General features: G+C 47.1%; 1 protein-coding gene across 2 annotated transcripts; it reads right to left on the bottom strand.

The window, feature by feature from the left end:
- Window positions 1-9,351: 9,351 nt before the first annotated feature.
- On the bottom strand, window positions 9,352-21,258 carry SSR2 (signal sequence receptor subunit 2). 2 transcript variants are annotated; one of them, XM_024236832.2, is made up of 6 exons: window positions 21,151-21,258; window positions 20,269-20,423; window positions 18,541-18,639; window positions 15,250-15,358; window positions 12,110-12,187; window positions 9,352-9,954 (listed from the first exon to the last, which is right to left on the bottom strand). In XM_024236832.2, the coding sequence occupies exons 1-6, from the start codon at window positions 21,241-21,243 to the stop codon at window positions 9,844-9,846; spliced, it is 645 nt and encodes a 214-aa protein (XP_024092600.2). In that variant the 5' UTR covers window positions 21,244-21,258; the 3' UTR covers window positions 9,352-9,843. The 2 variants fall into 2 exon arrangements, with proteins under 2 accessions (XP_024092600.2, XP_024092606.1); XM_024236838.3 differs by having other exon boundaries at window positions 20,989-21,154.
- Window positions 21,259-22,361: the final 1,103 nt, after the last annotated feature.

The following is a 22,361-nucleotide window of genomic DNA, read 5'->3' as shown; positions in this document are numbered from 1 at the left end:
TCACAAATATTTCCGGAAATAGACATTATTATCCGTATTTTACATATGAAGAAACAGGCTGCATAGAGAGCTTAAGTAACTGGCTGGGGGTCACAGAGCTGATAGGAGGTGGAGATGAGTTTTCAAAGCTGATCCATCACATTATGGAGCCTGAATTCTTTTCTGAAACTAGAAAACAAGCTCTCAAAAAAAGCAAGTGGCTAGCTTTTTTTTTTTTTTTTGAGACATGGTCTCGCTCTGTTGCCCAGGCTAGAGTGCAGTGGCACGATCTTGGCTCACTGCAACCTCTGCCCCCAGATTCAAGTGATTCTCCTGCCTCAGCCTCCAGAGTAGCTGGGATTACAGGTGTGCACCACCACGCCCGGCTAATTTTTGTAATTTTAGTAGAGATGGTGTTTCGCCATGTTGGCCAGGCTGGTCTTGAACTCCTGACCTCAAGTGATCCACCCATCTTGGCCTCCCAAAGTGCTGAGATTACAGACCTGAGCCACTGCGCCCAGCCTATCAAGTGGCTAGCTTTTTTTTTTTTTTTTTTGAGCTAGTCTTGCTCTGTCGCCCAGGCTGGCGTGCAATGGTGTGATCTCGGCTCACCGCAACCTCCACCTCCCAGGTTCAAGCAATTCTCCTGCCTCAGCCTCCCAAGTAGCTGACATTACAGGCACCTGCCATCATGCCTGGCTAATTTTTGTATTTTTGTAGAGAGGGGGTTTCACCATGTTGCCCAGGCTGGTCTTGAACTCCTGACCTCAGGTGATCACCCACTTCAGCCTCCCAAAGTGCTGGGATTACAGGCATGAGCCACCACACCAGGCCAAGTGGCTAGCTTTGAAAGAAATCCGGCAACATTATTTTTACCCACCTCATTCCTACCTCCCTGACCCCAGCCAAAGAAAAGCAGCAGCTTCCAAAAGAAATGAGATAGGGGTCCCAAAGAAGTTCAATGTATCCTTTCTGCTCCCTCTGTTAGCTTAGACCTCTGAACAAGGTGATGGGGTGCAGGCAGGTCTCTGGTTATGTTTGCTGCCAGCAAACACTGAACATGGGGGAGGAACTGCTGATAGCAACCAAACAGCCAGGCGCTGTGGCCTGGAGGCAATGCTGGCCGGCCCTTTCGCAGACTGAGAAGCTTTCTGAGTCTGGCTCTGGGATCCTAAATCTACCGAGGTGGCCAATATTGGAGAAGACCCAAGAGAATGGGATAATAAAGACTGAGGAGGAAGGGAAAGGCCAAATGACATGTTGTACTGGCTCTCCTCCAAATCTCCTGGCCCTGGGGTGGGACACAGGGTCACAAAAGCTCTTCGATGGTTCAAAATTTAACCTAACATTTCTTCTCCTATAGAAAGTGAACCATTAATCCAGCAGTGCCCTACAAAGAGGGCTAAAGCAGAGCTTCTCTTCACCTCAGATAAAGAAGCCAGGAGCTACAATTCCTTCCCACCTGCTCCCTAGATACCCCGTTCCAAGACAGGAGCACCTGAGTCTCTGACACCCTCCTGCTTCACCCATCCGCCTGACTTGGCTGCACACTGGTGTCCTGGAACTCATTCTCTTTCTCTGATCTTCCTGTCCGCTGCCAGAGAGTAATGCCACAATTCCAAAAATGAAAGGAAAGTAAAAGATATAGAGGATCCATTCATTCAGCAAAGATTATTTTAGCACTTTGTAAGTGTCAGGCATAGAGAAGAGAACCCACAAGGGTCTATGCACAAATACAATGGTGGGACCTGGCTACCATCCCTTAGTGGGGCAGAGGCCAGTATGGGCAAAAGCCATCTGTCCTATCAGCTTCTGGGTTGTCTCCTGAGAGGCATTATCATCTGTACTTAGTTCCTGAATTTCAAGGCATCCCCAGCCCCCTAATCTAACCACACACCCCTCTAGTAAGTCAGCCACAGGCATCTCAGACACTCTCCCTAAATCATCCCCATGTCCTTGATGTACTAGGTTCGTAAGTCAGCCAGGAATTTTGCTGCTCTGGGCTTCCAAGTGTGACCACCTGTTTTTTTTTTAATTGGTTAGTAAAATGAACTTAGGGACCCTGCCCTCTTCCTTTCTGCTGGACCTGTAGCTGTATGCTTATTCTACCAGGGGCTTGGGACCCAGACTAGCCCTTTATTTATGGTGGATAGAGAAGAAAAGGGTCAAGACCAACCAGTCTTCTTCTACCTCCTTCCCGTTTCCTGGCATGTGTTCTGGGTGCTATGCCAGACGGGTGTGGCAAGAGAGGGTCTGAGGGTAAGGACCCAGGAAAGGGAAGAGGGAAACTCACCAGACCTGGGAGATATCCCAAAGATGGGGGACCTGTTTCTGCTGTCAGTTGGTGACTTCAGTGTGGGAAAAAGTCCTGCTTCAGGTGGCCCCTTGAAGAACCCAGTCCAGCACCTTGGTGGGGGTCCCCTCTCTCTTGGTCCTTTTAAGAGAGCTGCTCATGGTCCAGAAGTTTGCATAAGAGAAAGGGGGGACTCATTCCAGTCCAGACCAGCTGCCTCTTCATCCACTGTAGCCCTTCCCTTCCCCGCCCTACTTCAAACACCCTAAACAGTGCTGTGCCCAGGACCTTAACTCTTTCAATGCCATTACTGATCCCAGGGACTCCTGGGTCCCTCTGTCTTCAGCATTCCTTGAACACAGGGCGGCTACAAAATTCAGACTTGTGTAGAAACAGGTACAAGAAGCCATGCTGGGGTCACCCTAAGGAGAGAGTATGTGGGAACCTGACACCCCAGGGAACATTTACCCTTCCTCCAACAGGGTCAGGGAGAAACTGGGGAGGGGAGAAAGCGGACATCTCTGGGAAAGAAACAGCTGCAGCTGGAAACCTACTTCACAGCGGGGTCCTCAGGTCAGCGGTGTCCTTTGCCCTCTCAAATTCGGCTTCAAAACTGATTGTCGGCCGGGCATGGTAGCTCATGCCTATAATCCCAGCACTTTGGGAGGCCGAGGCAGGCAGATCACTTGAGGTCAGGAGTTAGAGACCAGCTTGGCCAACATGGTGAAACCCCGTCTCTACTAAAAATACAAAAATTAGCCAGGTGTGGTGGTGCACACCTGTAATCCTAGCTACTGGGGAGGCTGAGGCAGGAGAATCACTTGAACCCGGCATGCAGAGGTTACAGCCAGCCGAAATCACACCACTGCAATCCAGCCTGGGCAACAGAGCGAGACTCCATCTCAAAAAAAACAAACAAAAAAACCTGATTGTCGGTCCCTTTAAGAGGCAGGTTACAGCAATGGAGGAGGAAAGATTGTATTTTTTTGTGATGAAAGTACAGGGTGGAGCAGTTACAAGGGCAGCTGCACTGAGAAGGGCCCTAGCGTCAGCACCAGGAACAGGGGTGACCAAGCAACTCAGCATATCCGGGGCTCATGGCTTGTTGTGGATACCAGGCGGCAGGATATTTGACCAGCTCCCCAACTCTCTTCCCAGATAACAGCTTCTAGGGCGGGGCGGGGGCTGACTCACCTTCACTGCTTTCCCTGGGCCAGAGGACAGCTGGGGTGGACGTTGGACTACCTGAGGTAACGGGGAGCACTCCTCGCTTCCTGTGGGCTAGTAGAAAGGGCATGTTAGAGCTGGAAGATCTTGGCTGCCTCTGCCAAGTCACTAGTTACAGGACCTTGTGTCACCTATTTAGCCTCATCCCCTCATCTGTAAAATGCAGATGTTAAATGAGACATGTGCAAACAGGGGAACATAAATGCTGGGTCCATAATAAATAAATATGCTAGCTGCCACTGGCTGGGCAACCTTGGACAAGCCACTTCACCCTGTATCTTTCCTGATCTATTAAATGAGAGGATCAAATTAGGTAATCCATGGTCTATCCTTGCTCAAAAATTATCTCTGTCGGTGAGTGGAAGAGAGCAGCTGCTGCCGGTTGTAGAACTGTGTGTGCCCTTCCCCACCTGGCTGGACCTCACCCACAAAATGAGAAAGTGACAGTGGTTGTTCCTCATGTTCCTCACTGCCTAAGAACAAAGGGGTAATACCTGCCCTATCGTACCAGTGAGGGGTCCTCAAAAATCCTCTAATTAAACAATTTCATGATTGTGCAGATGAGGAAACAGGCTCCAAGAGGGAGAGCTATTTTATATATAAAATATATAATATAATATAATAATATATATTATATATAATATATTTATTATATATTATATAATATATTATATATTATATAATATAATATATTATATATTATATAATAAATATATTACATTATATATAATAATATATAATATATAATATATAATATATTATATAATAATATATTATTAATAATATATTATATAATAATATATTATATATAATATATTATATATAATAATATATTATATATAATATATTATATATAATATATTATATATAATAATATATATTAATATAATAATATATTATATATAATAATATATAATTATATATAATATAATATATATTATATATAATATAATAATATATATTATATATATAATTTTTCTTTTCCATTGAGATAGTGTCTCACTCTGTCACCCAGGCTGGAGTGCTGTGGCATGATCATGGCTCACTGAAGCCTTGAACTCCTAGGCTCAAGCCTTGAACTCCTGCCTCAGCCTCCTGAGTAGAAGGGAGCATGATTTACCCAAGGTCACACAGCCAGTGACTGGTGGAGTTGGGGCTGGGACCCAGTACTCCTGCCTCTGGCATACACTGCTTCCCCCACTCTTAGCTGCTCTCTCAAGGGACTAAGCCTTGGTAACTTCTCATCCTTTCACTGAATCGCTCCATTACTTCCAGCTTTGTAGAAATTCTTTTTTTTTTTTGAGATGGTGTTTCACTTTTTTGTCCAGGCTGGAATGCAATGGCACGATCTCGGCTCACTGCAACCTCTGCCCACCGGGTTCAAGTGATTCTCCTGCCTCAGCCTCCCAAGTAGCTGAGATTACAGGCGTCCGCCACAATGCCTGGCTACTTTTTGTATTTTTAGTAGAGACGGGATTTTGCCATTTTGGCCAGGCTAGTCTTGAACTCCTGACCTCAGGTGATCCGCCTGCCTCAGCCTCCCAAAGTGCTGAGATTACAGGCGTGTGCCACCACACCCGGCCTGTAGAAATTCTTATACCCGTTTCCCACTCACTTTCTTCGAGTGCCAAAGCCAAGTACAGGAAGGGGGTGGAAATCAAGGCACCTGGCTCCTCCTGGTACCAGGGTGGGGTGTGTAGGTGAGCCGATGCCAGCTGAAAGTCTGCACAATGAGGGAGGGCTGGAGGGCTGGTCTCCAGGGGTGGGGACACCTGGAACATGCTGGCGGCTGACCTACTGTCTGTATTGCCTTTTAGGGAGGAGCCTCAGTTTGGGTACCCAGCCTCCAGGAAGGATGTGGGATCAGTGCTTACTTTCCTCTCCCCTCACAGATCTGCACACAACCTGAGATCAAGGTTCACACCTCCCTAGGGTGGTTTTCAGTTAGAGCAGAGGAGTGTTGTCTGCCACTCATCCTCCTATTAAATTACCTCAAAAAGTTAAGAGGGCTCAATCCTAAAGCCAACTATTCCAGCTAAGACTTTCTGTCTGTAGATTTTAGAGGCTCTTATATTCTCCAACACCACTACTTAAGGGAGGTTCACATTCCATCCTGACTCCAAGAAAGTTGATCTCTTAGGAGATGAGGTATCTAGCTTTGGCCTTGTTTCAAGGTGCCTGTGACACCAACTGTCTTCACAATGCTTCTCTTGTCATCTGTGTCAGGCCTGGGTTTCCCTCCTAGTCGCCTTCTTCATGACAAGGGCCAGGACACAAAGTGCTGAGTTTTGTAAGGGAAAGGTACAATAAAGACGCCCCCAGCTTTTGGGAAAGGAGCACCTCTCAGAGTTCAGATTAAGGAAGGAATCTTATACAGACGGTCCCCGACTTATGACGGTTTGACTTATTTTAGACTTCACAAGAGTGTGAGAGCCATACACATTCAGTAGAAATCCTCTTCCAAGTACCATAAAACCATTCTGTTTTTCACTTTCAGTACAGTAGTCAATAAATTACATGAGATATTCAACACTTTATTATAAAATAGGCTTTGTGGGCCAGGCACAGTGGCTCACGCCTGTAATCCCAGCACTTTGGGAGGCTGAGGTGGGTGGATCACTTGAGCTCAGGAGTTTGAGACCAGCCTGGCCAACATGGTGAACCCCCATCCCTACTAAGAATATAAAAATTAGGCCAGGTACGGTGGCTCATGCCTGTAATCCCAGCACTTTGGGAGGCTGAGGCAGGCAGATCATGAGATCAGGAGTTTGAGACCAGCCTGGCCAACATGGTGAAACACCGTCGCTACTAAAAAATACAAAAATTAGCCAGGCGTGGTGGCGTGTGCCTGTAGTCCCAGCTACTCGGGAGGCTGAGGCAGAATTGTTTGAACCTGGGAAGCGGAGGTTGCAGTGAGTTGAGACTGAGCCACTGCACTCCAGCCTGGGGGAAAGAGTGAGATTCTGTCTCAGAAAAAAAATAATAATAAAAAAATACAAAAATTAGCTAGGTGTGGTGGCGGGCACCTGTAATCCCAGCTACTAGGGAGGCTGAGGCATGAGAATTGCTTGAACCCGAGAAGTGAAGGTTGCAGTGAGCCGAGATTGCACCACTGCACTCCAGCCTGGGTGACAGAGTGAGACTCCGTCTCAAAAAATAAATAAAAATAATAAAATAGGCTTTGTGTTAGATGATTTTGCCCAACTGTAGGCTAATGTAAGTGTTCTGAGCATGTTTAAGGTAGGCTGGGCAAAGTTATGATGTTTGGTATGTTAAGTGTATTAAATGCATTTTCAACTTAAAACATTTTCAATTTACAACAGGGTTACGTCCTGATATGCATATCACATAAACCTATCGGACATAACCCTATTGGAAGTCAAGGAGCACCTGTATTACCTTCCAGAGTTATGAAGTTTACCCTATTCTCTAAGCCAGAACCCACCCCCACGGCCCATAGGTTAACTCATTACATTTTCCTTGGAGACTACACAGATGGAAAATATCATTTCCTCCTTCAGAGGCTAACACTCCATAGTCCTGGAGTGCAAAATGATGCATATCAGACTAGCTCCCTTTCCCTTCCCCACACCTGAATGATGCATATCAGACTAGCTCCCTTTCCCTTCCCCACACCTGTTCTCAACCCCAAGCCTCTGACTCATGGCCTATCCTCCCCATTCTCCTGAGCAAGTCCCAGGTTTCCACCAGGAACACAATGAACAAAAGCAAATATATCCTCCTTGCCTCTAACCTGGCCAGTCCTGGGATGTCCAAGCTGCAGCCCCTGAAAGAGGGATGTGAGCTGGCAGAGGGCTACTCCATTTGGAGCCTCTCGTTGTCTCCATGTTCTTTTCATCCTCCTGGGCCTGGAGGCTCTGATTGCTGGGCTAAGGAAAGGTTAAACCAGTTGGGCAGAGGAGCCGGGGGAGCAGAATCTAAACTGGGAAACTCGGTAGCAGAAACAAAGCCGGTGTTTGTTGGGCTTCCCTCCTGCCTGGGAGGCTGTTCTCAGACCACGGCATTCCTGGGTTGGACAGAGTCAGCTCAGAGTGGCTTCTCCCCACTGCTGCAGCAGCAAAAGTCACTGCCTTTCCATTGGTCACGCTTAGAGCCCAACTCAAGGGATCAAAGCACTTCTTCCCTGCCAGAGCTCAAAGAACAGAGGCATTACAAGTAAATTCAGGCCAGGCATGGTGGCTCACGCCTGTAATCCCAGCACTTTAGGAGGCTGAGGCGGACAGATCACTTGAGGTCAGGAGTTCGAGACCAGCCTGACCAACATGGTGAAACCCTGTCTCTACTAAAAACACAAAAATTAGCCGGGTGTGGTGGTATGCACCTCTAATCTCAGCTACTTGAGAAGCTGAGGCAGGAGAACTGCTTGAACTCGGGAGGCAGAGGTTGCAGTGAGCTGGGATTACACCACTGCACTTCATCCTGGGCAACAGAGCAAGACTCCATCTCAAAAAAAAAAAAAAAAAAAAAAAGGGCCAGGCGCGGTGGCTCATGCCTGTAATCCTAGCACTTTGGGAGGCTGAGGTGGGCAGATCATTTGAGGTCAAGAGTTCGAGACCAGCTTGACCTACATAGTAAAACCCCATCTCTACTAAAATACAAAAATTAGCCAGGCATGGTAGCAGGTGCCTGTAATCCTAGCTACTCGGGAGGCCGAGGCGGGAGAATCACGTGAACCCAGGAGGTAAAGGTTGCAGTGAGCCAAGATCACAACACTGCATTGTAGCCTGGGCAACAGAGCAAGACCCCATCTCAAAAAAAGAAAGTAAAATTAAAGCTCAAAAAAAGCTAGTTTTGGCCGGGTGCGGTGGCTCAAGCCTGTAATCCCAGCACTTTGGGAGGCCGAGGCAGGCGGATCACAAGGTCAGGAGATCGAGACCATCCTGGCTAACACGGTGAAACCCCGTCTCTACCAAAAATACAAAAAAGAAATTAGCCGGGCATGGTGGCGGGCACCTGTAGTCCCAGCTACTCGGGAGGCTGAGGCAGGAGAATGGCATGAACCCGGGAGGTGGAGCTTGCAGTGAGCCGAGATCATGCCACTGCACTCCAGCATGGGTGACAGAGCGAGACTCCGTCTCAAAAAAAAAGAAAAGAAAAGCTAGTTCTTTTTTTTTTTTTTTTTTGAAACAGAGTCTCGCTCTGTCACCAGGCTGGAGTACAGTGGCACGATCTGCTGGGACTACAGGCCCATGCCACTGCGCCCAGCTAATTTTTTGTATTTTTAGTAAAGACAGGGTTTCACCATGTTGGCCAGGATGGTCTCGATCTCCTGACCTTGTGATCCGCCCACCTTGGCCTCCCAAAGTGCTGGGATTACAGGCATGAGTCACCACGCCTGGCCAAAAAGCTAGTTCTTAATGAGAAAGGGCTAGAGTCAGGCATGAGAGATAGCTTCTCAAGAACACTCAGTTGCCAGGCACGGGTGTTCACCACTAGGTGACAGAGTGAGATTCCATCTCAAAAAAAAAAAAAAACACAAAAAACACAAAAAAAACAAATACTGAGTCAATAAATCAGATGAGATCTAAGGGGATGAGAATAGCTGTTCCTCTGCAGACCATCTTTCCCCATCCTACATTCTCCAGCTGTGAAGAGGAGCTGCCTGGCAAGGAAGGTGTATGGCAATAGGTGGTGACTGATGAGAACAACAATCAGAGGAAAATAAGGGATGGAAGCAAAACATTCAAAAGGGCAGATATCTCCACGGGAACAGGACCCGCCCACAACCCCTGCAGCAGGGCCAGAACCCAGCTCGCTTGCCCAGGGGTCTGGGCAAAGACTGAGTTCCAATAATCACCTGTGTTCACCAGGGGGCTAAGAAAACAGACAAGTCAATGTGGCATTTGTTTTTATTAGAAAACCCCTTAGTAAGCACTTCTCTAACCCAGAATAGACACTGGGTATCCTCCTAGAGTCCCATAGCTTTCATTTCATCTTCCACCCTCTTCTGAGAGGGGGAGGCAGGGGATGGGGGTGGTGTCAGGCAGTCTCCAAAATGCCCCTCCTAGACCCCTGAGAGAATTCACATTGCCAGCAATAAACCAACAGCACCTCAGTGGGGCATCAGAGGGCCCTCTAGGCTCAAGGCTATTGCCAAAGGCATTCCTGTTTATGGCTTCACGATGGAACCAAGGAGGCTCTCACAGACTCCTAGGCCTGGTTCTTCACTATGGCTGAGAGCAGGGCAGGATCCAGGAGAAAGTGGCCAAGGGCTAAGAGAGAAGAGATTGCATTTAAGATACCCTTTGGAGTCTGGAAAGCACCTGGATTTCTTGGGAGAGGAGCCTGGATTTCTTGGGAGAGGAGGGCTGTAGAAGCCCCAATCAGTTCTTCTTCGTTTTGGGAGTGTCATATTTCCTCTTGCTGGAGTACCACAATAGCAGGGGGATGCCGATGGAGGGAAGGGTCATGACCCCAAAGGCTGCCCAGTCCAGCTGTAAAGGAAAACAAAGACCTTGCTCAGAAGTGTGGATTAGGGCACAGGAGAAGCCAGGGAAAATATGAGTCCAATGAGAAAGGGAGCAGTCTAGCCCAAATTATTTATTTTTGATACAAAGTCTTAGTTTTTTTTTTTTGAGACGGAGTCTCGCCCTGTCACCCAGGCTGGTATGCAGTGGCGCATTCTCAGCTCACTGCAACCTCCGCCTCCAGGGTTCAAATGATTCTCCTGCCTCAGCCTCCCCAGTAGCTGGGAATACAGGCACATGCCACCACACCCAGCTAATTTTTGTATCTTTAGTAGAGACTGGGTTTCACCATGTTGGTCAGGCTGGTCTTGAACTCCTGATCTTGTGATCTGCCCACCTCGGCCTCCCAAAGTGCTGGGATTACAGGCATGAGCCACCACGCCCGGCCGATACAAGGTCTTGCTCTGTTGCCCAGGCTGGAGTGGAGTGGCACGGTCACGGCTCACCGCAGCCTTGACCTCCTGGGCTTAAATGATCCTCCCACTTCAGCCTCCTGAGTAGCTAGGATCACAGGGCCATACCACCACACCTGGCTAATTTTTTTTTATTTTTTGTAGAGGCAAAATATCACTATGTTGCCCAAGCTGGTCTCGAATTCCTGGGCTCAAGTGATTCTCCTGCCTTGACCTCCCAAAGTGCTGGAATTACAGGTGTGAGCCACAACACCCAGCCTAAATTTTCTTAATTTTTATTTTATTTTTCTAGAGACAGGGTCTCACTCTGTTGCTCAGGTTGGAGTGCAGTGGCACAATCATAGCTCACTGCAGCCTCAAACTCCTGGGCTCAAGCGATCCTCCAGCAGAGATTACAGGTACACACCACCAGGCCTAACTCAGCACAAATTTTAAGCAGAACTTTAGGCAAGACCAATCCTGTCTGACCAATCCTGATACAGAATGGCTCTCTAAAGACCAATCTTTCAAGCTGTGAAACCAAAGGACTCACCTGACTCAAACCAGACTAGAAGAGAAGCTTCTGTTCCAGACAATTTTTGAGAATGGAGATGCCCTGGTCTCGCCCCTGACAGTCAAACCACCTATGATCTAACCCTTGTTTACACTTCAGGCCCCCTCTTTTCCATTCCTCCACCTCACATTCTGCCCTTCAGCCTTGATAAACTACTTGCCATTCTTGAATCACACCATGCTTTTCTCAATCTCGGCTGCTCTCTCTCCTCAAGTGCCTGCCCTTCCTTACCTCCCCCAGAAAGTCCCCTCTCATTAGATGTTCCTACTGCATGCTCCTCCAGCACCTGGCATATAACCTCTATCGTAACATTTTCCCTTTTTACCATTTTTTTTTTGGACAGTGTTTCGCTCTTGTCGTCCAGGCAGCTAGAGTGCAGTGGCTCGATCTTGGCTCACTGCAACCTCCGCATCCTGGGCTCAAGCAATTCCCCTGCCTCAGCCTCCCCATTTACCTATTTTGAGTCCTCTATGAGCCTGTAAGATCTTATTTTTAGAGACAGGGTTTTGCTGTGTCACCAAGGCTAGAGTGCAGTGGTGTGATCATGGCTCACTGCAGCCTCAAACTCTTGGCCACAAGTGGTCCTCTCGCCTCTGCCTCCCAAAGCACTGGGATTACAGACATGAGCCATGGTGCCTCGCCAGCCTGTAAGATCTTTAATGGAAGGGACTGTGTCTTATTCATCACTGTGTCCCCAAAGCAGAGCACAGAATGAGCACATAATCTGGAACATCATACTTATTCACTGAATGAATTCCAGCATTCAGTACTTCAGGCTCATCTTCAAAAAATTCTTTCCTAGACTAGACCACAGTAAAGTTCCCACTTAACCTACCCAATGATCTATGACCCTCTGAATCTAACCAGATTTTTTTTTTAAACCTCAAAATAGACCCAGGAGTCTAAGATGGGTATCTACTCAAAGATGGGACTCTACTTAAGTCAGTTTTATGGTTTTGGCAATTGTGATCTCATTGCCAAAAATCTCTGGACGTGGCTAAATCAATCTATCTGATGAGTATCTATATCAGACACCAAAAAACAGACAGGGCAAGAACCGACTAACAAAACAAATCTATGGAAGCCAAGAAGGTCCAGAACCAAAAGGGCATTCTCATACCAAGGGACTGATGAGAGAGAACACTAGAAAGCTTACAAAATGAGGGGAGAATCGCCTGTCAAACTCTCGCTGAGCCAGGATTCCTCCCTGTCCAGGTGCACTGGTAGAGCCAATCTGAAAAGAAGAAAAGAACCACATTAAGGTAAGTCTCCACCTCATCTACTCTGAGAAAGGGCGGTCCCAACCAACCCAACTCTGTGCATTAGAGTCTGAGCTCCCAAAGGCTCAGGAGAACTTCAAGAAGATGAGGGAAAGCTTTTGGCTAGAGAGAGTTGGATGATTCTCTTAGTGTGTTGTAAAGAGGGGTACCTAGGAGCCAGAAGACCTGAGAAATACCCCATGGAGAACATATATTAAACAAGGTAGGCCAGGCATGCAACTGAAATTAAAGCCAAATTCTTCTGTCTGAGCCTCAGACTCTGGAAAGAGTGAAGTTGCTCACCACCACTGGCCCCTCTACAGGGCAGGATGTGCAATGGAATGACTTACCCTTGGTAATCATTTACTTAATCCTCTAGCAAAAATCCACTACTTCACAGGGTTAATGTGAGGCTCAGATGAAATAGCAAAAATATACATTGAAGTATAAAGCCCTACCCAAATGTACATTACTAGAGGAGGGGTTGAGTCTGGTTCACATTCCTTTGTCTTGGAGAGGAGGCCAAGAGTTTGGAGCACACTGCAAACAACTTTATTCCAAAGTGGCAGCTAAGCCTTTGATTTTATGTCTATTAACCCATTAACTATCAGGTAGAACCAAAGAGTCCTGAGGTTGGTTCTGAAAGCAGAAATGATACCGGATGTGAAAACAACGCTAGGTTTAGAAGAATATGGTTCCACGTAGTTTATAAAAAACAAAAATGCAGAAGGTGCACTGAGTATTAGTTCTTTTCATTCTATGGTTGACTGTGTTAAGTCCGTTCCCCACTGTGTACTAATTAGCCTACAGCCCTACTGGTATTGAGGATCACACATTTTAGCTTCATAAATTTATACATTTATTTGGCTTTATACATTTATGACTTAAGCTTTTTGAGGACTTGGACAGTATCTTAATCCTCTTGGTATTCCCCAGAGTCTGGCACATTTCAGGGGCTTCATAAATGTCTATTGACCTTTACATCAATCAATCAAAAGACTGTTTACTACTGAGTTTCTATCATATATGGGAAACAGAAATCTAAGACAGTCACTGGCCTCAGGGAGTTTATAATTAAATTGGGAGGTGGGGGTGGGGAGAGGGAAGATCTATAAATAAGAAACAAACTACTGAAGACAGTGATTAAATGTTCAAGTGGCATAGACTATAAGTGCTACAGAAGTTTAGATGCAGTCAATATATGTTTATGAAAGAATGAATAGTGGCCGGGCACGGTGGTTCATGCCTGTAATCCCAGTACTTTGGGAGGCCAAGGCAGGCGGATCACAGGTGAGGAGTTTGAGACTAACCTGGCCAATATGGTGAAACCCCATTTCTACTAAAAATATAAAAAAGTAGCCGGGCACGGTGGCACACACCTGTTGTTCCAGTTACTTGGGAGGCTGAGGCAGAGAATCGCTTGAACCCGGGAAGTGGAGGTTGCAGTGAGCCAAGATTGCGCTACTGCACTCCAGCCTGGGCGACAGAGTGAGACTCTGTCTCAAAAAAAAAAAAAAAAGAAAAAAAGAAAAGAATGAATAGCAAAGAGCGATATGAACTGAAGACAGAAAACAAGGAGACATAGCTCAAAGCTGGATCTTGAGAAGGCTTCAGATATAATGGAGTGGAGGGAAAAGGGTACTTCAAACAGAACAAAGGCACAAAGGAAAGAATAAGGACTGAGTTGGGGGAGAAGGTATGGGAAGTAGCTTGGCCTAATTAGGATGTAGGGTCTGTATGGGCAGAGTGGGAGAGAAGGCTGGAGGCAGAAATTAGCTAGACTATTGGAGGGGGTGCAGTGAGAGGCAGAAAAGCTCAGCCCTGATGCTGTAAGCAGGAGCAATCTAAGCAAGAGAAGGAGAGGGTAACAGTGGAGACTGGGAAGAATCTGACAGTGGCAGAGAAGACAGATCAGAAAGACAAGGACATCAGCAGGCAGCAAATGACACACTCCAGATGAAAAGGAAGGCAGAAGGAATGAAGAGGAGGGGAAGGCCATGGTACACCTCTCCCATCCATTTCAATCACTCTAGTCCAGAACTTTAATTTGAAACATACTTCCTTAGGACAATACCAAGTGTCTGGTTAATGTTATCTCCCTCAGAATTTAGTAGCTACTGTGTAAATTTTCTGTAAGAGGTTTTTGTTTTTACAATCTATACTTTTTAGATGGATATCCATCACCTTAAATATTTATCTTTTTTTTCTTTTTTTTTTTTGAGACAGGATCTCACTCTGTTGCCCAGGCTGGAATGCAGTGGCAATAAAATGGCTCACTGCAGCCTCAACCTCTCGGGCTCAAGCAATCCTCCCACCTCAGCCTCCTGAGTACCTGGGATCATAGGGGCGTGCACCATGCCCGGCTAATTATTTGAAACAGGGGTCTCACCATGTTGCCCAGGCTGGTCTCCAACTCCTGGGCTCAAGCAATCTACCTGCCTTAGCCTTCCAGAGTACTGGGATTACAGGCATGAACCACCACGTCTGGCCCCATTTATCTTTTCTTTATGATGGAAATGTTGAAATGCTTCTCATCTGGCTATTTTGAAATATACATTAGATTACTGTTAACTATAGTCACCCTACTGAACTATCGAACACTAGGTCTTATTCTTTCTAACTGTATTTTTTTTTTTGAGACGGAGTCTCACTCTGTCGCCCAGGCTGAAGTGCAGTAGTGTGATCTCAGCTCACTGCAACGTCTGCCTCCTGGGTTCAAGTGATTCTCTTGCCCCAGCCTCCCAAGTAGCTGGGATTACAGGCGCCTGCCACCACGCCCAGCTAATTTTTGTATTTGTAGTAGAGATGGGGCTTCTCCATTTTGGCCAGGCTGGTCTCGAACTCCTGACCTTAGGTGATCTGCCCACCTTGGCCTCCAAAAATGCTAGATTACAGGCGTGAGCCACTGCACCCAGCCCTAACTGTATTTTGGTAACTATTAATCAACCTCTCTTCATCCCCCTCTTAACCCCACCACAAGAGATTTTAAGGGAAGGCAGATCCAAATTCCATCCAGCTAAGGGTTTGGGCAACTCACCACAACGGGCCCATCCTCCTGGGCCAGGTAAGTAATTGTTGCTGAGGTGAAGTTGAAATAACCAGCCTTGAGGGGGCGCAGGACCACGGTGTGGGAGACATTGCTAGCACTGGCTCAAGAGTTAAGGAACGGAAAGAGATGAAGCTGAAGTTGTAGCAGCCTTTCAACCTGTGGACTAAATGCACCATTTACAAAACATTTACCAATACGTGCTGATCTCATGCTGGCAATACTCTGCAGGAATGAAAACATATAGGCTTCTTTGCCAGGCGCGGTGGCTCATGTCTGTAATCCTAGCACTTTGGGAGGCCGAGGCGGGCGGATTGCCTGAGTTCAGGAGTTCGAGAACAGCCTGGGCAACACGGTGAAACCCCGTCTCTAATGAAATACAAAAAAATTAGCTGGGCGTGGCGGCATGCGCCTGCAGTCCCAGCTACTTGGGAGGATGAGGCAGGAGAACTGCTTGAACCCAGGAGGCGGAGGTTACAGTGAGCCGAGATCGTGCCACTGCACTCCAGCCTGGGTGACAGTGAGACTCCGCCTCAAAAAAAAAAAAAAAATTTTTATATATATATAGGCTTCTTTTTAAAATTTACTGATTTTTTTAAATATTAAAAAAGAGAGAGAGAGAGAGAGATGGGGTCTCACTTTGTTGCCCAGGCTGGTCTCAAACTCTTGGGTTCAAGTGATCCTCCCGCCTTGGCCTCCCAAAGTCCTGGGATTATAGGCATGAGCCACCATATGTGGCCTAGGCATCTTTTTTTAAATCTAAAGTGAATGGTATTACAGGTTGTTTTTCCAGCTAAATTTTAAGGGGCCCATGTTATACCCAGTGTCATGGTTTTTGAAGTAAACTTCCAAAGTAATATATGTTATGGATAAAAAAATTATAGTCATTTGGCCAGGCATGGTAGCTCACGCCTATAATCCAAGCACTTTGGGAGGCCGAGGTGGGTGGATCACCTGAGGTCAGAAGTTCGAGACCAGCCTGGCCAACATGGCAAAACCCCGTCTCTACTAAAAATACAAAAATTAGCTGGGCATGGTGGCGAGTGCCTGTAATCCCAGCTACTCTGGAGGCTGAGGCTGGAGAATCGCTTGAACTCGGGAGCCGGAGGTTGCAGTGAGCCGAGATTGTGCCATTGCACTCAAGACAAAAGCGACAAGAGCAAAACTCCATCTCCAAAAAAAAATTACAGTCATTTAATCAGTGCTTCTTCTTGGATGATTAAAAGAAATTATAGTCACTTAAGCGCACAGAAAATCTTTTTTTTTTTTTTTTTTTGACAGTCTCGCTCTGTCGCCCAGGCTGAAGTGCAGTGGCATGATCTCGGCTCACTGCAAGGCCCGCCTCCTGGGTTCACACCATTCTCCTGCCTCAGCCTCCCGAGTAGCTGGGACTACAGGCGCCCGCCACCGCGCCTGGCTAATTTTTTTGTATTTTTAGTAGAGACAGGGTTTCACTGTGTGTTAGCCAGGATGGTCTCGATCTCCTGACCTTGTGATTCACCCGCCTTGGCCTCCCAAAGTGCTGGGATTACAGGCGTGAGCCACAGCGCCTGGCCAAGCTCATAGAAAACCTTTTGTTAACTATAATTGAAGGAAATTATTGAAAATACAAAAAAAAAGACAAAACAAAAACAAATACAAAGACCACATTTACCCTCACCAATAAACCTAAATGTATATATAATTATTATTGATATGATTTGGATCTGTGTCTCTGCCCAAATCTCATGTGGAATTGTAATCCCCAATGTTGGAGGAGGGGCCTGGTGGGAGGGGATTGGATCACGGGGGCAGATTTCTCCCTTGCCATTCTAATGATGTGAGTTCTCACAAGATCTGGTTGTTTAAAAGTGTGTAGCAGCTCCCACCTTACTCTCTTCCTCCTGCTCCAGACATGTAAGACGTGCCTATTTTCCCTTTGCCTTCTACCATTATAAGTTCCCCGAGGCATCCCCAGCCATGCTTGCTGTACAGCCTGCAGAACCGTGAACAAATTAAACCCCTTTTCTTTAAAATTACCCAGTCTCAGCTTATTCTTCATAGCAACTTGAGAACAGACTAATAAAATACAATTAATTATTATTTAAGAGACTAGGTCTCACTTTGTCACCAAGGCTGGAGTACAGCAGCGCTATCATAGCTCACTGCAGGCTTGAATCTCCAAGCCCTAGCAATCCTCTCACCTCCGTCTCCCAAGTAGCTGGGACTATAGGCATGTGCCACCGCACCTGGCTTAAATATACTTTAATTCACAGGAAGAAAAATACCATCTAATTCAATACTCAGGAGATAACTGGTAGATTAGAATAAGAGACTCATTGAATAAGAGACTTTAAAAGGTCACCCAGATCCTTCATGCTAGCATCCCAGTGAATTTCTTTTTTTTTATTTTTGAGACAGAGTCTTGCTGTCGCCCAGGCTAGAGTGCAGTGGCGTGATCTCGGCTCACTGCAACCTCCACCTCCTGGGTTCAAGCGATTCTCCTACCTCAGCCTCCCGAGTAGCTGGGATTACAGGCGCCCGCCACTGTGCCTGGCTAATTTTTGTATTTTTAGTAGAGACAGGGTTTCACCATCTTGGCCAAGCTGGTCTCGAACTCCTGACCTCGTGATCCACCCACCTCGGCCTCCCAAAGTGCTGGGATTACAGGCATGAGCCACTGTGCCTGGCCTGAATTTCTTTTAAAAGCACCTTAAATACCTTTGTCCAGCCACAAACATTTTTATTAAGTGTCTATATCCTCCCAGTACAGTATGTTTCAGGGTTTGCTTTTTTTTTTTTGAGACAGAGTTTCACTCTGTTGCCCCGGCTACAGTGCAGTGGCAGGATCTCGGTTCACTGCAACCTCCGCCTCCTGGGTTCAAGCGATTCTCCTGCCTCAGTCTCCCAAGTAGCTAGACTATAGGCGCGTGCCATCATGCCCAGCTAATTTTTGTATTTTTAGTAGAGACAGGGTTTCACTATGTTGGCCAGGATGGTCTCAATCTCTTGACCTCATGATCCACCCACCTCGGCCTCCCAAAAATGCTGGGATTACAGGCATGAGCCACCGCGCCCAGCTTGTTTCAGGGTCTTATAATCTGAACTTCAGGATCCTCCTTCTTCATGTCTACTCTAAATCATGCTCACACAATTTACACCAACCTCTCTTGCTCCATCTTATCCAGAGAGATGACAGGAGGACAGCCACACATATCCAGCCTATTTGAAGTACCCCTGCTGCTTTGCAGGCAAGGCTCTCCCTGCCCCCTGACCCTTCATCACCAAGTGCCAAGAGGATACGGGGCAATCCGGTCCCATTTGACATTGAGCATTCCAGACACAATGCCAAAGTCTTCTGGAGGGAAGGAATCATCAGATAGTTCCACGTCTAATGCAGCACTAGAAAATAGATGAAACAAAAAGGGTTAGTAAGTAATGGATATAAAATTAAAGCAGGCCGGGCACCGTGGCTCATGCCTGTAATCCCAGCACTTTTGGGAGGCCGAGGTGGGCAGATCACCTGAGGTCAGGAGTTCGAGACCAGCCTGGCCAACATGGTGAAACCCTGTCTCTACTAAAAATACAAAAATTAGCTGGGCGCAGTGGTGAGCACCTGTAATCCCAGCTACTTGGGAGGCTGAGGCAGGAGAACTGCTTGAACCCTGGGAGGCGGAGGTTGCAGTGAGCCAAGATCGCACCACTGTACTCCAGCCTGGGACAGAGTGAGACTCCATCTCAAACAAACAAAAAAATTAAAGGAATAGTCCGGGCGCAGTGGTTCACACCTATAATCCTAGCACTTTGGGAGGCCGAGGCCGGCTGATCTCTTGAGGTCAGGAGTTCAAGACCAGCCTGGCCAACATGGTGAAACCCCGTCTCTATTAAAGATACAAAAATTAGCCAGGCGTGGTGGTATGCACCTGTAATCCCAGCTAGTCGAGAGGCTGAGGCAGAAGGATCACTTGCAGCTGGGAAGCAGAGGTTGCAGTGAGCAGAGACTGCACCACTGCACTCCCACCTGGGTGACAGAGTGATACTCCATCTAAAAAAATAATAATAATAAAATTAAATTAAAGCAATAAACAATCAAACCTGCCTGCTTCTCCAAAAACATCAGAATTGCAAAAGAGAGATATGAGTAATATAGCAACTTGGTTCTGTTGCATTGAAGAATCCAGGTCAAGGACTGGATTCTATTGCTCAGAAGCACCAAAATAATCAAGTGTCCAGGAGGCAATACGTCCAAGTTTATCCTTGCCTCAATTTTTCTTCATGTACATGCCTATGTGCATGGAGGGAGGGAGAAGAGGAACACAGTGAATACAGAGGAGAAAGTTAAAGGGAATAAAATGAAAGAAAGGCAACAAAAATGCTCTAGGCTAATGAAAGAAGGAAAATTACACTTTTTTTTTTTTTTGAGATGGAGTCTCGGTCTTGTGGCTCAGGCTGAAGTGCAGTGGTGCAATCTTGGCTCACTGCAACCTCCACCTCCTGGGTTCAAGCGATTCTTTTGCCTCAGCCTCCCGAGTAGCTGGGACTACAGGTGCCCGCCACCACGCCTGGCTAATTTTTGTATTTTTAGTAGTGAAGGGGTTTTGCCACGTTGGCCAGGCTGGTCTCGATCTCCTGACCTCCAGCGATCCACCCGCCTCAGCCTCCCAAAGTGCTGAGATTACAGGCGTGAGCTACCATGCCAGGCTGGAAGATGACACTTTAAACCCCTGAGGTAACAAGGGATTGTGTATTTTCTGTGTCTTTATCTTTCCCTCCTTGTTTTTCCACAATTCTTGCCACTTCCCTACTCTAAAATTCTTCCAACCCAAAACGCGAAAGATGGTTTCTTGTAGCTTAGGTAAGAATGTCCTCCTTTCCAAAGGCAGATCCCGAAGTGTATTCATTCACTCAATATATCTGATGCTGGAAGTGTCCCAAAGAGAAACCACTACCCACCAATATGCTCCCTATTCCCATCTGAAAACTAAGAATCCAGAAATAGGCTTAATCTGTAACTCCAGGGCCTCGAGTTACCTTGAGCCGACATTGTAGATGTTGTACTGCAAGGTCAGGTCTCGTCCCTCCACGGCATATCTGTTCAGCAGTGATTTGGAAGCCAAAAGCCTGGCTCCTTCTTCTGCTTGAGTGACAGCAAATAGAGCCAACACCACAAATGACAGCAGCCTCATCTTTAGAGAAAAAAGCAAAGTGAGTTATCAAACCAAGTACGTCAAATTCACCAAAATCCTCTTGACAGCGCTCCCATAGAAAGCTCCTTCGATGCTACCAGAGCAGCAGCCCCTTCCACAGAGTAGTCCATAAGCCACCAGGGCAGACCCGTTCTCCAGACTCTCCTACCATCTTCACCCTGCAGCCCTCGAAAAACCGGTACAAGCACCAATATACCTACTGCCCTCTTCCTGTCAGAAGCCCCGGGATGCCCACTGGCTGGTGGGGTCTTCTGAGGAGACACCATGTGGCCAGAGCAGGGCTTTCCTTGGGGTGCCTGATTTCGGCCGATCTCGGACCTGCAGGAGCCTGTAGCTTTCCCTCACACAGGAGTGCCCACAGCTGCAGCCTTCCCGCTGCTCCCCTCCTCCTTGGCCACAGCTCCACTGGGATCCCACCGCGGACTCGCGGGGTCCTCCTCACATCCCTGTACTCCCCTCTCCCCTCCAGCCCCTAAGATCCCATTCGTCCTCGCCTGTCACATCCCTTTCTTGGTCCCACGGGCGGGGGGCGGGGGTCAATCACCTCTGCCCCCCGCCTCCCGCCTCTTGTCAAGGTTACACGTCCTCCAGCCACGGCGTCCTCTGCCCTTCCCGCCCTCCCCTAGCTAACCCCCAGCCACGTGGTGATGCGCGGACACGAGGCTCTCGCCTCTCCCGCTTGGACGCCCTAAACCTCCGGACTCACCGTGGGCATCCCAAACGCCTTTCCGGAGCCACAAAGACAGGAAGAGAGCGTCAGCATCGGAAAGACCGGAAATAAGCACTGGCCGGAAACCATGGTGTTCCGCCCAATGCCTTGTGGGAGTTGTAGTTCTTGGAGAAGCCCCACCTCTCTCTTTGTAGTGCTCGCCTACCTGAGAGGCTGTGAGCGCTCCTAAGAGGTGTGTGCGTTCTCCAGGCTTCTTATTCGGCCCTCTTTGGGGGGCTTTTCAAGCTGATTTTTCACTACTGTATGTGACCCGCACCTGATTAGGTGCTTTGGGAAACTAGCAAACCTAGAAATTTGGATCATCTATCTAAAATGTCAACTAGTACTGTCGAACAGAGAATTAGAGAAAAGCTATTCCAACCAGTATTTTTTCTATTCTCAGGCAAGACACGTAGACATTCCCTACATCCAGCAGGTCACCGAGCCCTGAGCTTTATTTAGAAGCCCTTTGAAGTGCCAAAAAAATAGATCTTTTTTTCTCCATTCTTACTATAACTGCTTCAGTTCTTGCTGGTTACTGGATGTGGGTTTTACTCTAGTAGTCTTTCTATCTTAGGTCTTTCCTGCACTTTTTACTTTTATTCATTTTATTTTATTTTATTTTATTTTTAAGACAGGATCTTGCTCTGTACCCCAGGCTGGAATGCAGTGGCGTGATCTCAGCTCACTGAAACCTCTGCCTCCCGGGTTCAAGCGATTCTCCTGCTTCAGCCTCCCCAGTAGCTGGGGTTACAGGAGCGTGCCACTCGCCCGGCTAATTTTTTGTACTTTTAGTAGAGACGGTGTTTCACCATGTTAGCCAGACTGGTCTCAAACTCCTGGCCTCAGTGATCTGCCCACCTCGGCCTCCCAAAGTGCTGGAATTACAGGCTTGAGCCACCACGCCCGGCCTCCCTGCACTTTTTAATTAGCTGCCAAACTTCCCAAAACAGCATTTTGAACAGTAGATTTTAGGTTCAGAGGATGAACTGTGAAGTTAGGCAGTCATGAATTCAATCCCCGTTCTGTCACTTACTGGTTAGGTAACCTTGAACAAGCATTACTTATATAACACCTTGGTTCCCACATCTGTAAAACAAGATAATTATAGCACTCATAAAAGGTTAGAGTATCAAATAAGATGATGTATGTAAAACTCCTAGTACAGTGCCTGGCACATGTATGTGCTCAGTAAATGGTAACTATCA

Source organism: Pongo abelii, chromosome 1 (genome assembly GCF_028885655.2).
Source record: "Pongo abelii isolate AG06213 chromosome 1, NHGRI_mPonAbe1-v2.0_pri, whole genome shotgun sequence".
Taxonomy (NCBI): domain Eukaryota; kingdom Metazoa; phylum Chordata; class Mammalia; order Primates; family Hominidae; genus Pongo; species Pongo abelii.
This window is presented reverse-complemented; position numbering and strand designations above follow the sequence as displayed.

Excerpts from the sequence above, each read along its gene's own strand:
- SSR2 (XM_024236832.2), bottom strand. The coding sequence starts at position 21,243 with ATGGTTTCCGGCCAGTGCTTATTTCCGGTCTTTCCGATGCTGACGCTC. Across the intron at positions 18,640-20,268 it reads ATCTACAATGTCGGCTCAAG|TGCTGCATTAGACGTGGAAC; the intron begins GTAACTCGAGGC and ends TCTATTTTCTAG. Across the intron at positions 9,955-12,109 it reads GGCGATTCTCCCCTCATTTT|CTGGACTGGGCAGCCTTTGG; the intron begins GTAAGCTTTCTA and ends TTTCCTTTACAG.